The following is a 15515-nucleotide window of genomic DNA, read 5'->3' on the forward strand; positions in this document are numbered from 1 at the left end:
AGCTTTTCAAATTGGTTCCTATAATTAAAACACACCAGTTTTTAACTTGAGGAGCATGTGGGAAATATCCCATGACATTAATATTGTGCAATCAGATGGGATTATGCAGGAATTGTATTGTATTTAGTAAACTGTGTCATTCCTAAACAAAGGGTCGGCTTCAAAGTTTCTATTCTACTAATGGTGGTGCCTTCCTGCAATGCAAGAAGTGTATAATCTACTGTCTACAGTATATTCTACTGCCAGGAGACTCCTTGTGTTAGAGAGAGGCTCCACTGATAACAGCATGGAAACTCTGGAGACAATCCAAATGCTTTGGAAGTTTTATCATTGTACAAGTAATTAGTATTATTAATTAAAGGTAAAGGTAAAGGTTCCCTTGCTCGAAAGCCAGTCGAGTCCGACTCTAGGGTTGCGATGCTCATCTCCGTTTCAAAGCCGAAGAGCCAGCGCTGTCCGAAGACATTTCCGTGGTCATGTGGCCGGCACGACTAAACACCAAGGCGCACAGAACGCTGTTACCTTCCCACTGAAGTGGTCCCTATTTATCTACTTGCAATTTCTTGCTTTCGAACTGCTAGGTTGGCAGGAGCTGGAACTAGAGACGGGAGCTCACTCCGTCATGCGGCACACTCGGGTCTCAAACTGCTGAACTACCGACCTTCCACAGCCTGCAGTTCAGCGTCTTAACCACTTGAGCCACCGCAGCTCCAGTATTATTAAGTAGCATTATTAAATTCAGGATTTTAATGTGTATTCCTGTGTTTTATTTCCTTTCAATTGATAGTCTCTTTATAATATGTACATTTCTTAATTGGTGTACAAATTATATATTAAGATTTGCTCTGCTGTGTTTAAAAACTGTTGTAACGTTTCCTTCTTTCTCTTCTCTTTAGTGCCTAACTCTGCACATAATGGTTATGAAGGAACCATACAGCGGCCTCATAGGCCTTCTTATGAAGATAGAGTTTGTTTTGTAGCTACAGTTAGGTTAGCTACACCTCAGTTTATCAAGGTTTGTTAAAACTTTACTGTCTTCCAACTATAAAATGTATTTTAAAAATCTGTTATATTTCTGTTGCTTGGGTATGTGATCTAAGTATTTCCTATTTTTAGTTAGCTGTACTCATACTGATCCGGGGAAGTGATCCACTAGTGGAAACTGACTTTGCATGTGGGATTACCCCAAATTAGGTGTTTTGCAGGTTAAAAATGTCCACATCTCATCCTTATCACTGCATGTGTGCTGAATCCAGTTGAAGCATACATTCCCAACCAATAGATAATACTGTTGATTTTGACAGTACGATCTGTTTGCGGTAGATGGTCTCAGCTTTTCCAATCAAAGTTGACAGTGGCAACCATTTTGCTCAGTACCTTCCACACAGGGTTTTTTTTTAACCATGTGGTGACCTTCTTGATGTGGCACTGAATTAATTGTAAAGAATCTCCTCTGTTGGGAAGATTGTAGCAAGTGAATTTTATGAAAACCTACAAATGGGTTCCAAGTCAAAGTGTGAAAGAGGAATGGACTGCTGAGGGGGTGGCTCTGGTTCTTTGCTGGTTCTAATGCATGGGATTTATGGTGATCAGGTTGCTTTTCTCATCCTAATAAAATGGGCATAAAGTATATTGGTTGGCCCGGCAAGTTGCTTGAATTGTTTCACTTCCAAGCAGCATTGAAACAGCAAAGAAAAAAAAAAGTTTTCATGATTCGTAACTTTGAAGACATTTGACTGTTTGGAAAGTTTGGATTTCAGAAGAATTTTAAAATTAGAGTAGAACAGTTCTGGGAAACTTACACTTTTTATTTTTTTAGGAAATGAGCACTGTTGAAGAACCCAATGAAGAGTTCACCTCTAGGCATAGCTTAGAATGGAAGTTCCTTTTCTTGGATCACAGGTGCCATTTCTTACAATGTAGTACTAAACGGTAGCATTCTGTTACCTTTAGTGAACAGTAATCTGCATTGGCTGTTTATCGCAAACAATAAATTTGACTTTTTGCATTTTTGCTTGATTGTAAGTGCAAGTAATCAATAATGGTGTGGTAGATTGTTTCTTTTCTGAGAAATAAAGCAACAATTCCTGTGTTTTTATCCAGGGCATCTCCAATAAATTTGACTTTTTGCATTTTTGCTTGATTGTAAGTGCAAGTAATCAATAATGGTGTGGTAGATTGTTTCTTTTCTGAGAAATAAAGCAACAATTCCTGTGTCTTTTTCCAGGGCACCTCCCATAATAGGTTATTTACCTTTTGAAGTGTTGGGGACATCTGGCTATGATTATTATCATGTGGACGACTTAGAAAATCTGGCAAAATGTCATGAACACTGTGAGTAAATATTTTATGTAAGCAGTGCTAATTTAGTCCTCAAGTGGTTAAGACGCTGAACTGCAGGCTGTGGAAGGTCGGTAGTTCAGCAGTGTGCCGCATGACGGAGTGAGCTCCCGTCTCTAGTTCCAGCTCCTGCCAACCTAGCAGTTCGAAAGCAAGAAATTGCAAGTAGATAAATAGGTACCACTTCGGTGGGAAGGTAACAGCGTTCCATGCGCCTTGGTGTTTAGTCATGCCGCCTTTTGTTTTTGCAGGAAAGCATAGCTTGTGATTAAGTCTGAACCATGAACTGTGGCTTGTTCTCTTTTCCAGAAACTAGGATTAAAATTTGGACCTGTGGTTGGTGGAAGACCACAGTTCTCTATAAACACGGATTCTAAGCAATTTAATTCTATGGTTTCCAAGAAGAGTGGAAACCTGTCATTATTGATGTGTGTGCTAAGGAAGAGGGTGAAGTGTGGGAACTCAGGAATCCCCCAAGCTCAGTCCAATAGCGACAGACCATGGATTTGTTGTTGGCATGTGATCCATTCCAGCGTGTCATTTACGACAGCCATGTTGCTAATACCATTTTGTCATATAAGTTATGAATATTTGATTCTTTTAACCTATTTTAGCATTTTGAAAATTCTTTTGTGTTATATTTTCTGATTGTGTGGCTGTTGCAGCTAGCCACTGCACTGTATGTGTTGGAATTAAAACCTTTCAGCTCTTGTTGCCTTCTTCACAAACAAGAGCATGTTTTACAGTAATGTTCATGTTTCCTTGTGTATGGAAGTGTGAAATTCTTAAACTTACTGGCTCTTATTCAGAGATCTGTACTACTGGTTCTGCTTCCGCAGCTTCCAGTTCCGCATGGGATTCTGCTTCTGTTGTTCAGTCACACAGTCGAGTCCGACTCTTCGCGACCCCATGGACCAGATCACGCCAGGCCCTCCTGTCTTCCGCCGTCCTCTGAAGTTTGCTCAATTTCATGTTCATTGCATCTATGATGCTGTCTAACCATCTCATCCTTTGCCGTCCCCATCTTCTTTGACCTTCAGTCTTTCCCAGCATCAGGGTCTTCTCCAGTGAGTGCTCCCTTCTCATTTGGTGGCCAAAGTATTTGAGCTTCAGTTTCATTATCTGGCCTTCCAGGGAACAGTCAGGGTTGATTTGTTTTAGGACTGACTGATTTGATCTTCTTGCAGTCCAAGGGACTCTCAAGAGTCTTCTCCAGCACCATTGTTCAAAAGAATCTATTCTGCGGCGCTCGGCCTTCCTTATAGTCCAACTCTCACAGCCATACATGACTACTGGGAATACCATTGCTTTGACCATGCGGACTTTTGTTGGCAGGGTGATGTCTCTACTTTTTATCATGCTGTTTAGGTTCGCCATCGCTTTCCTCCCAAGGAGCAGGTGTCTTTTAATTTCATGGCTGCTCTCATAGTCTGCAGTGATCTGGGATCGTCTGCAGTGATCTGGGATCCCAGTAAAGTGAAGTCTGTCACTACTTCCATGACTTCCCCTTCTATTTGCCAAGGAGTGATGGGGCCAGATGCCATGATCTTAGTTTTTTTAATGTTGAGCTTCAAGCCCACTTTTGCGCTCTCCTCTTTCACTCTGAGCACGAGGCTCTTTAGGTCCTCTTCACTTTCTGTCATTAGAGTGGTATCGTCTGCATATCTGAAGTTGTTGATCTTTTCCCCAGCAATCTTAATGCCGGCTTGTGATTCATCCAGGCCAGCATTCTGCATGATGTAATCTGCATATATATTAAATAAGCAAGGTGAGAATATACATCCTTGTCGTACTTCTTTTCCTATGCTAAACCAATCAGTTGTTCCATATCCGTTTCTAACTGTTGCTTCTTGCCCTTTATACAGGTTTCTCAAGAGACATGTGAGGTGGTCTGGTACTCCCATCTCTTTAAGGACCTGCCATAGTTTGTTGTGATCCACACAATCAAAGGCTTTAGCATAGTCAATGAAGCAGAAGTAGATATTTTTCTGGTACTCTCTTGCTTTCTCCATAATCCAGCGAATGTTGGCAATTTAATCTCTAGTTCCTCTACCTCTTCGAAACCCAGCTTGTACTTCTGGCAGTTCTCTATCCACTATCTATCTGCTTCTGACACAGGGGAATTTCAAATGCAGTTTGTAAAATTACAGTGGGGGCTCCACTGTTCAGAGTAAGAAAAGCTCTCACTCAGACCTTGGGTATGCCTAGTGTTGTTCTTAGGTCCTTGGCATTTTCGGGGTGGCCCTGATTATCTTTATTTCTGTTTTTGGGCTGTGTGTGTGTTAAGTGCTGTCAAGTCACTTCCAGCTTACAGTGACTCCTATGCATTACCATTCTTCACATCATCCTGTCGTTAGCCGTTCTCCGGTCTTGCAAACTGAGGGCCGTGGCTTTTTTTATTGAGTCAATCCATCTCATGTTGGATCTTTTCTTTTCCTGCTGCCCTCAACTTTTCCTAACATTTATTGTCTTTTCCAGTGACTCCTGTCTTTCTCGGAATGTGACCAAAGAATGATAACCTTAGTTTAGCCATTTGAGTTTCTTAGAAGAGTTCAGGCTTGGTTTGGTCTAAAAACCACTTATTTGTCTTTGTGGTGGTCCACAGTATCTGTAAACTCTCTCCAACGTCACATTTCAAAGGAATCTACTTTTCTTCCTGTCAGTTTTCTTCATTGTCTAATTTTCACACCCATACATAGTAATGGAGAATACTATGGCATGAATTAGTTTGATATTGGTCACCAGCAACCCATCCTTACACTTAAGGATCTTTTCTAGCTCCTTCATGGCTGCCCTCCCCAGGTTCAATCTCCTTCTCATTTCTTAGGTGCAGTCTCACTCTTGGTTGATGACGGAACCAAGGAATAGAAAATGTTGGAACAATGTCAGTTTCTTCATCATCAGCCTTAAAGTTGTGTAATTGCCCAGTAGTCTTGCTTCTGTCCTCTTGATGTTCAGCTGTAATCCTGCTTTGGCACTTTCTGCTTTAACCTTCATCAGTAGTCATTTCTAGTCCTCACTGTTTTCTGCCAATAATGTGGTGTCATCTGCATATCTCAAACTGTTAATGTTCCTTCCATCAGTTTGCATTCCACCTTCATCTAAATTTAATCCAGTTTTCATTATGATATGTTTTGCATATAGATTGAAGAAATAGGGAGATAAAACACATCCTTGTTATTACGTTTGTGTTTTAATATTGTATTTAAGAAATTACGGTTTTATGTGATTGTATTGGGATTTTATTCTGTTGTGAGCCTCCTTGAGCTGCCCTGGGCCGAGAGGGCGGGATAAAAATCTGACAATTTTTTAAAAAAATCTGACAAATAAATCAATTTTTGCCAATTGGAAGCCATTCTGTTTCTTCGTATTCATTCTTAACAGTGGTCTCTTGTCTGGAGTATAGATTGCGCATCAAAACAATCAGATACTGTGGCACACCCATTTCTTTTAAAGCAGACCATAGCTTTTCATGGTCCACACAGTCAAAAGCTTTGCTATAATCTATGAAACACAAGTTGATTTTCTTCTGAAATTCTCTTGTATGCTCCAGTACCCAATGCAAATTTGCAATATGATCTCTAGTGCCTCTTCCTTTTCTGAATCCAGCTTGAACATCTGGCATTTCTCATTGCATATATGGTAGCAGTCTTTGTTGTAAGATTTTGAACATCACTTTACTTGCATGAGAAATTAATGTGAAGGTCCAATAGTTGCTGCAGTCTTTGATCTCCTTTTTCAGAATTGGGATGTAAATTGAGTGTTTCCAGTCTACGAGCCATTGTTTTGTTTTCCATATTTGTTGGCATAATCTTGTTAAGATTTTGATGGACTCAGTTTCTGTGCCTTGGGTATGTGGGTTACTAGAGTGATATGATAAAACTTGCTGCACATGTTTTAAAAAACGATGTAAACCTTTTGATTGCATGTCCCAGAGCTGGCAATGTTTTGAAGCAGATCCTTATTGTGTGTCATTTTTTCTTTTTAGTAATGCAATATGGAAAAGGGAAGTCCTGTTATTACAGATTTCTTACGAAGGGGCAACAATGGATTTGGTTGCAGACTCATTACTATATCACTTATCATCAGTGGAATTCTAGACCAGAGTTCATTGTATGTACCCACACAGTAGTAAGGTAACCAAATAGTGCTTTTTCTTTTTTCTTTTTAATTTCAGGTCTCTGTAATACATTTTACAACCATATTTATCAAGTACTGTGTTTCCCCGAAAATAAGACACTGTCTTATATTTATTTTTTCTCAAGAAGACACACTAGGGCTTATACCACAAATGCATAGAAATCCTGCTAGGGCTTATTTTTGGGGTAGGTCTTATTTTCGGGGAAACAGGGTATTATGAAGACAACTGCAAGCCTGTATTTTATTCTTTTAAAATGGCAGTATATGAAATATGTTCTAGTAAGAAGGTATAAACGTGTTAGTATCCTGAATTTCATTTGTTCCCCCCCCCCCCGGGAGTTATGCAGAAGTTCGAGCAGAAAGGCGGCGTGAACTTGGTATTGAAGAATCTCTTCCAGAAATAGCAGCTGATAAAGTAAGCTTTTACCTACCATCATTCAACAATGTTTCTTTTCAACAGACATATCTTAATGCTTGAAATAAGCTTGCATTCTTTAAACAAAACTGGCTCTCAAAACTGTGCAGCATTCTTGTCTAATGCAGTGAAATGTAAAAACAAAAATCATATAGTAGCTTTTATCAAGTTTAACTAAAATAGCACAACACAACGTGCAAGTTTTCATGTTCTCCAGTATTGTTCATTAGACTAGATGCCAAACAAAATGGAGGAGGAGGAGAAGGTCTTCAGGCGTGATCTTAAGATTAGTGAAATGTGTAAGTGTAAATTGTGGTTCAGGTTTTTCTTTGTTTCTTACCTTTTTTAGCTGGCAAAGTGTAAGAAAAGAATTTTTATTCAGGATCTCAATCTGCATGCCGTAAACCCATAAAATAACATTAGGTTGGATGCCAAGTGCTACGTGTGGCACAAAAACAGCACTTAGTATAAATAGCTTGTAAATTACCCAGTATTGTATTTTATGATCTTGTGCTTATGAACTTACAACTAAAATGTATTTGTTGGCATATATTGCTATTAAATTGTATAAATATTCATTTAAATATTAATTGTTGGTGCATGTAGTGAATTTCCCTTTTAAGTGCCCTACAATCAGTATCAAACCAATTGTCTTGCCTGCCCTGGCCAAAGTCCTTGGTCAGTCCATAGGATGTATATAATGGTTGGACATTTTTTAATCAATTCACTCATTACACCTAGATTCTCCTCCAGGGAAGAATGGATGGAGATTTTAGCCTTAAATTGACAGGCTTTAGGACAGTTTTTTAGACTGTTCACTTTCTTCATGATTTGATTATTCCAACACACACTGGCCTATGTTTGTTATGATTTTGGCTCAACTGAAGAGGGATGGCAGATTGAAGAAGGTTACATTGTAGAGTGTTTAATTTTAACTGCAGAGGGATTAATATGAATAGAGATTATGATTTAGTCAACAAAAAGTAACTGGAAATCAGGATTTAAAAGTATTGGCCACAAGTGTGGAGGGAGAGTTTGCAGTGACAGGGTTTAGGCAAGTGTTAGACTTCCACACCCAGTCTTTTATTCTTGCACACTGATTTTCTGTCTTTGATTATGTTATTTTAATAAATTTGCTCAAGATGCCTAATAATGTAGAGCAAATTTAGGGTTGAGCCCAAACTGCTCTTGTAACTTTTGGTAACTTTTTGGTTCATTTACAGTTTGTATGGGTAATGGTAGTTCATCTTGTGTTGGTGTAATTGAATGGAGAAACTGGAACAATGCCAAGAAGACAGAAGAGAACAAATTGTGACTGTTGGGTGTCATAGGACAGGAAAAGCGCGAAGACGGCAAACAGGCTGGGGATAGGTTAGAGGAGTGGATGGGAGCACGTGGATATTTTTTTCCACTGGATGTTTTCTTTTAATTTGCAGCCCTTTATTTACAGAGACCTAATGAACATTTACTGATTGAATGTTTATTTTCTAAGACAAGTGAAGCAAGATATATATATATATATATTTATTTTGGTTTCAGAGTCAAGACTCAGGTTCTGACAATCATATAAATACAGTAAGCCTCAAAGAAGCATTGGAGAGATTTGATCGTAGCCCCACACCTTCTGCTTCCTCCAGGAGTTCAAGGAAATCCTCTCATACTGCAGTTTCAGACCCTTCATGTAAGTGTCCAGAATGGAACACGGTTGTAATCTGGTCTGTCAGTGTATATAAAAGCAAGGTAAAATTAATAATTATCAGCAGGGGTCGTTTCGTAGAAAAAGAGCTAGGGGAACTCATTAGCTTAACTCATTAGCATATGCCACACCCCCTGACATCACCAGAAGTGTGTCATAAGGCCACACACCCCGCCCCCAACGGTCCCGGCCGCTGCCGCCGGCCTTGCAGCTCCACTGCCGAGCCCCATGAGGGGCCCGGCGGTGGACCTGCAAGGCCAGCGGGGGTGCAAGGAAGCCCCGCGAAGGCCCTCCCTGGCCCCAGGCAGGCAGGGGTGGGGAGAGGCAGGGAGGAAGCAACTTACCCTCCCTCTTCTCCTGCCTCCTCCTGGCTGAATGAGGGCCGGAAGCGGGGCGGCCGGAAGCAGGAGGCGGGGCTTCGTCATGTGCCCCGCCCCCTGTACCTCACCTGGGGGAACTGCGATCCCCCATGATCTCCCCCGAAATGACCTCTGATTATCAGCCTAATGCATGTCAATTTTGTATCTACAAAGAGTCTGTTATATCTGGTGCTCATATAAAATCCCATTTCTTACTTAACTAATTGCTAGGGAAGTCATTTTGAACATATAGCTGTATAATTTCAATCGGACAAACAAATCATTGTGCCCCTATATATATATAGTGTATCTGTGTGCAGAGGCTCAGGTTTATGAGAATAAGGAATAAAAGTGTTCCTCTTTAATTTTCTTTGGCTGCAACATCAGCTACACCAACAAAACTGACCATGGATACTAGCACTCCTCCAAGGCAAAGTTTGTCCACTCACGAAAAGTCTGCACAAAGAAGGGCATCGCTTGGTAATCAGGTAATTTTTCAGGGAAAAAAACCCCATTTCTTTTTTATCCGGTAATAGAGGTTAATTCCCTACGCAATTAATTAAAACCATACAGAATGTATACTTTCTGTTACCCAGTTTAGATGAATACTTTTGGGGGCTCTCTGTTGTTTTCTTGGGATTTTCCCATCCTGAATATTTCCTTAATGTACACACTTTTTCTGAAAGCATCCCAATATTATATCCTGGTGGTGGTGGAAAGTTCTGTCAAGTCACAATTGACTTATGGCAACCCCTCAAGGAATGTTTGAATCAGCTGACGTTCAAAGGCAGTTTGCCATTACCTGCCTCCATGTCATGACCCTGGTATTCCTTGGAGGTCTCCTATCCAAACACTAGCCAGGGCTGACCCTGCTAGCCATTTAAAAATCATTGAAAATTATTCCATGGAGTTAAATTGGGAATATCATTGCAACCTCTAGTGTTTAGGCTGCAGATAAATTTATTTATTTATTTTATTTATTTATTTTATGACATTTATACCCCGCCCTCCCCGCAAGCGGGCTCAGGGCGGCTTACATAAGGCATAAATTTAATTAGGTTCAGAGAAGGAGAGTGACAGAATGAAGGTGTCATTGTCATTTTAACTGTAGTGCATATAGCAGTCAAGTCCTTCCAAAGCACTGCTGGGTTCAGGGTCTTTCGTAGATTATCTTAAACACTTGGAACTGGAAGTGCGGATTTTTAGAGTATGCTGCACTTATCGTATATGAGCAAGGGAATCTATTCTGGAGCATTTGAAGAACTCTGAAACGTCTGCTCTGGGCTGGTACTTTCTGGCTACCTCTTTAGGTAGTGCAGTCCTTGCATTCGGCAGTCTGCATACGTGGGCAAATAAAAGATGAAATATTGAAAGCAGTGAGTGATGTAAAGCAACCCAAATCTTTTCCAGCTGTCCTGTTACAGGGATTCATTATTGCCTGTGGTGTTGTGGAAAGGAAGGATAACGTATGTTATGGACGTGCTTTATAGGCCACCTCCTATTTTCACATCCTCCGAAATACATTTTGGAACTAAGCTCCTATAAAGAAAGTGATGACCAGTGACAGAAATTTAGTTGAATAATTGTGGTGTATGTATATATATTTTTCATTCTAGTCTTTAAGTTCACAATCTGTTGGACAACCATTAGCACAACCAATGATACCCCAACCTACAACTCTGCAGATTCAGCAAGGCATGTCTCAGGTACCAGTTTTACATCTGAATGTTTATTGACTACATTAAAGCAGTTAATCATATTTTGATGTGGAGAGCCACAAAAATAATTTAGTCGGATCATTATTTGGTGCCAAATGTAATCCATGAATTTGGGCAAAATTAAATTTTATTAAAATATGAATGGCTATGAATATTGCAATTCTGTATAATTGTCTGCTTTTGGATTTATTGTCTAGTTAGAATTGAGTTCCTTTTAAATAATTATTCCATTTCAGTACAAATAACTGTTGGTGAAATCTTTCATTGCCTCTCTGACCCTGTTGCTTAAAATATGAATTGCCAACTTTTGTATTCTCTGGAGAATTCTACTCTGTAGGTTATAGGCTAGGGAACAGAATAATCCAACCTATTAGGATTGGGTATCATCTAGCAATAAGCCCTTCACAGTCACAGAACATATGCACTTCATTGGAATGAGGGCATTGATTTAGGAGGGAAGGGTGTGTGTCTAGAGAATTAACGTGTTCCCTAAAGTATCTCCTCAAAAAGCAGATTGGCAGTAGCTGTTTGCCCTTCCAGAATACATGTGTTAGCCACGCAATAATCGTTAATATATATATGCAAAACGTTTGACATTTCATGAGTTGAATCAGCTGCTTTCTTCTCTTTATGCGAGTGGCATTTCCACATGTGAGATGTTCATGGATTTTCCCATTCCCTTTGCAGCAGTGCTGTAAGTCCCCAAAGCTATTCCTGAAGGTCCACTGACCTCTTTCTCTTCCCCAGAGTAGGATTTCAGGAAATTGCAGTGGGCTGCAGGGGGAAGGTAGAAGTGGAAAAGTTCCATTCTTTGAGCACCATGGTGGATCTAGTCCATTGATTAAATTTAGTAGGTACAAATCAGAACTTTCCAAATGAGTCAGCCATGTACATAAACACATTCAAATGGGGAAGGTGTTTCTGTTGTTCAGTTGAATTGCACTCCAAGAGAAAAAGAATCCTGCTCACTTTCTTAAATCATCAGCTGTTCACTGCAGATTAGTGAGGATTCAATCCATTACTCTTACGGCTTTTTGTTCAGTAGTATGTTGCTGTATTGTGGAACTTGCAGTCCTAAAATCCATTCCCAGCTGGATCAGCAGTCTGTAAATAACAGATATATTTCTTACCATATATTTTACCACCTCTGTTGCTTAAGAATAGATTGTATTGGAATTGAGCGGTGCTTGGGAGCCGACAGAAAGCCATCAAGTTTCCTCTCTCCTTATTTTCTTCATTCAGTCGCTTCTGAGTATTTTCCCATAGTGTTCATTATCAGATGCATCAATGTAAATAGTTGCTTATACCCCGCCTTTCCCCTTGGTTCCACGGTGGTGTGGTCGTAGTACAAAGTGTGGTCAAGTCACAGTCGACTTATGGCGGCCCTGTAGGGTTTTCAAGGCAAGAGACACTCAGAGGCGGTTTGCCATTGTCTACCTCTGCATATTGATTCTGGGCTTCCTTGGTAGTTGACCATCCAAGTACTAACCAGGGCCCACCCTGCTTAGCTTTCGAGATCTGATGAGATCAGGCGAGCCTGGGCCACCCAAGACAGGGCCCTTGACTCCATGCCGCTTACAAATCCGTGTCTAAAACATACAACATGCAATTAATCCCCAAATAACCCCTTTCCTAAAGTACTTCCTGCAGCCTACACCCCATTAAAACCCCTCGCAAATCTAATGGCTACGCAGTGCCTCCTAAAAACCCTAGCAAGTCTTGCAGCGCCCCCTAGAAATGTCTAAAGATGGTGCCCACCTCACTTCCTCAGGGAGTTCTGTAGGGTGGGAGGTACAATAGAAAAGGTGCTGGTTCTGGTCGATGCTACACAGTCTACCTTAACAGGGAAAACAACCTGTAGGTGACGACCTGAGGACTGTAGTTGGCAGATGGGAACATAAGGGAAATGTGGGATCTAGGCTCCATCAGGCTGCCACATTCTGAACTGGTTGCCATTCCCAGGTTTGTCTTCAAGGGCAGCCCAAAGTAGAATGTATTGCTGTAGTCAGTTTTTAATACTGTAACCCACCTTCCATCTGTGTCAGAGAAAGACAGTCTCACCATGTCAAAAATCAGTCAACTTTAAGCTTTAGTTTAAATACAGGTAATTATTATGTTGTGCAAAGGCTTGATAGCAGGATTGGAAGTCTTTTTTTGAGTGCTTTTTCCTATAACATGGCTTCTGATTTAAATATTCCTTGGATTATCCCTAAATATTTGCTTTGCAGCCTATGCTTCAGTTTTCTGCTCAACTGGGAGCCATGCAGCACTTAAAAGACCAACTGGAGCAAAGAACACGAATGATAGAGGCAAATATTCATCGCCAGCAAGAAGAGTTGCGTAAAATTCAGGAACAGCTCCAAATGGTCCATGGTCAAGGCCTCCAGGTTAGTTATAGTTGATCCAATATTAGCTTTTGGACAGTGTTTCTATACAAAATCAATAGATTGGCTGCCCCGGAGCTCTTCCTATAGTGGTGTTACTTTCTTCTGACTCCTTCCACCATGGCTCTAGCTAGGTAAAATGACCCTATTAATAGGAAAGGTCATCTTTGTGGGTTGGTTCTGCAGAATGTTTTCTCGGACATACACATTTTCATGCATATAGGATTGAATTCCATCAACTCTGTTAATAAATCTGCTTATTTCAATGGAGTATTCTATTCATTTCAGTTACTAATAAACTTGATCCTTCTTAAAATTATATTATTGCCTGTTCCACTATTAAATACACAGTACTTTAGAATTGAGAATTTAGGATCCTTTTTTGCCCTTTAGTTGATTTTTCCACCTTTAGCTGATTTTTTCCACTTTAGCTGATTTTTCCTTTAGCTGATTAAGTCTCACATCTCTATTGGCTTGAGTAGCTAATTCTTGGTAAGCAATGTCATAAAAAGAATAATAGTGTTTATACCTTTCATCTCTAGCATCTAGGATTCAGTATGTATTTTAGAAACAACTGATATGTCCTGAACACTCTAGTAAGTGGATTTTTGTTGTTACTCTCTGATAGATGTTTTTGCAGCAGTCAACACCTGGATTAAACTTTGGTTCCGTGCAGCTGACGTCTGGAAACCCATCAAACATTCAACAGATTACACCAATAAACATGCAAGGTCAGGTTGTTCAAACAAATCAGATCCAAGGTGGTATGAACACTGGTCATATCGGTACTCAACACATGATACAGCAGCAGCCCCTGCAGAGTACCACAGCGCAGGTAAGTAATGCCACAAAATAAAGTCTTGCAAGTGTTACTGCTTTTGTCCTATTGCAGTTGTTTTGCAAAGAGATATCTTCATCAAAAGTACATTACTTTTTATGCATCTATAAAGACAAGGATGGCCTTGGCAGTGCAGGAGAGTGGGACCCATATCCCAGAGTAATCTAAAAATAAATGTCTTGCAGGATTGTGGGGGGAGGCCTCAGGTGTAGGTGCAAGAAATAATCCTGAAAGTATAAGAGATGGATACTAAGAAATGGGAGGCTTCGCATTAAGGGAAGGAAAAAGGAATGAAGGAACTTGCAGGGATAAACCAGATTTGCAGTGGAGCAGCAGCTGTTGCATTAATGCAAGGGCTAGTAGATCAGTGGCCATTTATTAAAGCTTTTTGTGGTTTATTATGCTGTCTAGTACAGGGCTCTAAGGTTTGGTGAGTAACTTTAAAAATAAAAACTTTCTGTTTATGATTGTTTCTGTTGCACAAAGCAATTCTGTAAGATTCTGCAATGATGGTGATACTCACCAGGACCAAATAGCCCTGGTTTTTCAGAACTAAGGCTGAAAGCTGTAACAGCTTAAGTGAAAGGATTAAGCAATTTACTTTTAAATTAAAAACTTATAATTAGTATCAACTGTTGCATTTGTGTGTATATTTCTTCAGTTATTGTAAACACCTTGCATTAGCGTGTCTCAGACTTCATCAAGGTGAACTTCACAAAGTCAAGGGGAAAAAAACCTGTTTGAAGCCTCCCCAGATTTATTAGGCAAAAACAATGACCAATCACATGACTGGCAGCTTTAGTTCTTGCAGATGACTTGTGAGCAGGCAGTTTGAAGGGCCTTAGAAATCCCAAGTCCATGAAATATGCCCCTTTGACCACTAGTAGGATCTCTCAACATTGGGGGTCAGGGAGGACAGACGTTAAGTAGCTCTGTCTGCGCTGGACTGATTGGCAGTGTTCCCTCTAAGCTGAGTTAGTGTGAGCCAAGCTCATTGTTTTTACGGCTCCGGCTCACACATTTTTGTCTTAGCTCAGGAAGGATGGGGCTCCAGAGCAAACTAATTCATGCAGCAGCCAAATCGCTCGCTCACAACTTTAATGGCAGTAGCTCACAAAGTAGAATTTTTGTTCACAAGACTCCACAGCTTAGAGGGAGCATTTGACTGGTAGTGATGGGATAGCTGATCATTCTGAGTCTGTCAAAAACTGGATAGGAGGAACTTGGGCAGAATCTTGTGTTTTCCTTGGCCTAGCTGTTGTCCCACACTTTCTTTGTGAATCTCATCTTCTGATTTTAGAGCTCTGCGGTCTTTTCCCCCTCTTCTCTCTTCTGGCACGTATTCAATTATTTGTATCCAATGCCGATTCTAGAGAGAGAAAAAATCCCTCCCCCCCCATTTTTTGATCTCAAAAATATCTTGTGTATTGTTACTGATAACATTTAAATCTCGTATTTCAAAATGTATAGTTATTTAACTTAAACATTTAGAATAGTTTCAGCTGAGAGTCTTTTAAACTACTGAGGCTTTTTAAAACAATTTTTTTGTTTAATTAATTTAAATCTGCCATGATGCAGATAATTAATCTTCTACTCTTTGCATCTTTGGGATAATCCTTATACCT

General features: G+C 40.2%; 1 protein-coding gene across 2 annotated transcripts in view; it reads left to right on the top strand.

The window, feature by feature from the left end:
• Positions 1-15515, top strand: part of CLOCK (clock circadian regulator) — a 39027-nt gene that overhangs the window by 13740 nt on the left and 9772 nt on the right. For both annotated transcript variants that reach the window (XM_015406119.1, XM_015406120.1), the window contains 10 exons: positions 897-1015; positions 1820-1902; positions 2228-2334; positions 6329-6476; positions 6820-6895; positions 8435-8576; positions 9338-9438; positions 10567-10656; positions 12897-13055; positions 13681-13887. In XM_015406119.1, coding sequence (XP_015261605.1) covers positions 897-1015; positions 1820-1902; positions 2228-2334; positions 6329-6476; positions 6820-6895; positions 8435-8576; positions 9338-9438; positions 10567-10656; positions 12897-13055; positions 13681-13887 — 1232 coding nt within the window. The remainder of the gene's footprint in view (positions 1-896; positions 1016-1819; positions 1903-2227; positions 2335-6328; positions 6477-6819; positions 6896-8434; positions 8577-9337; positions 9439-10566; positions 10657-12896; positions 13056-13680; positions 13888-15515) is intronic.

This window comes from Gekko japonicus, unplaced genomic scaffold (assembly GCF_001447785.1).
Source record: "Gekko japonicus isolate JY-2015 unplaced genomic scaffold, Gekko_japonicus_V1.1 scaffold896, whole genome shotgun sequence".
NCBI classification, from domain to species: Eukaryota; Metazoa; Chordata; class Lepidosauria; order Squamata; family Gekkonidae; genus Gekko; species Gekko japonicus.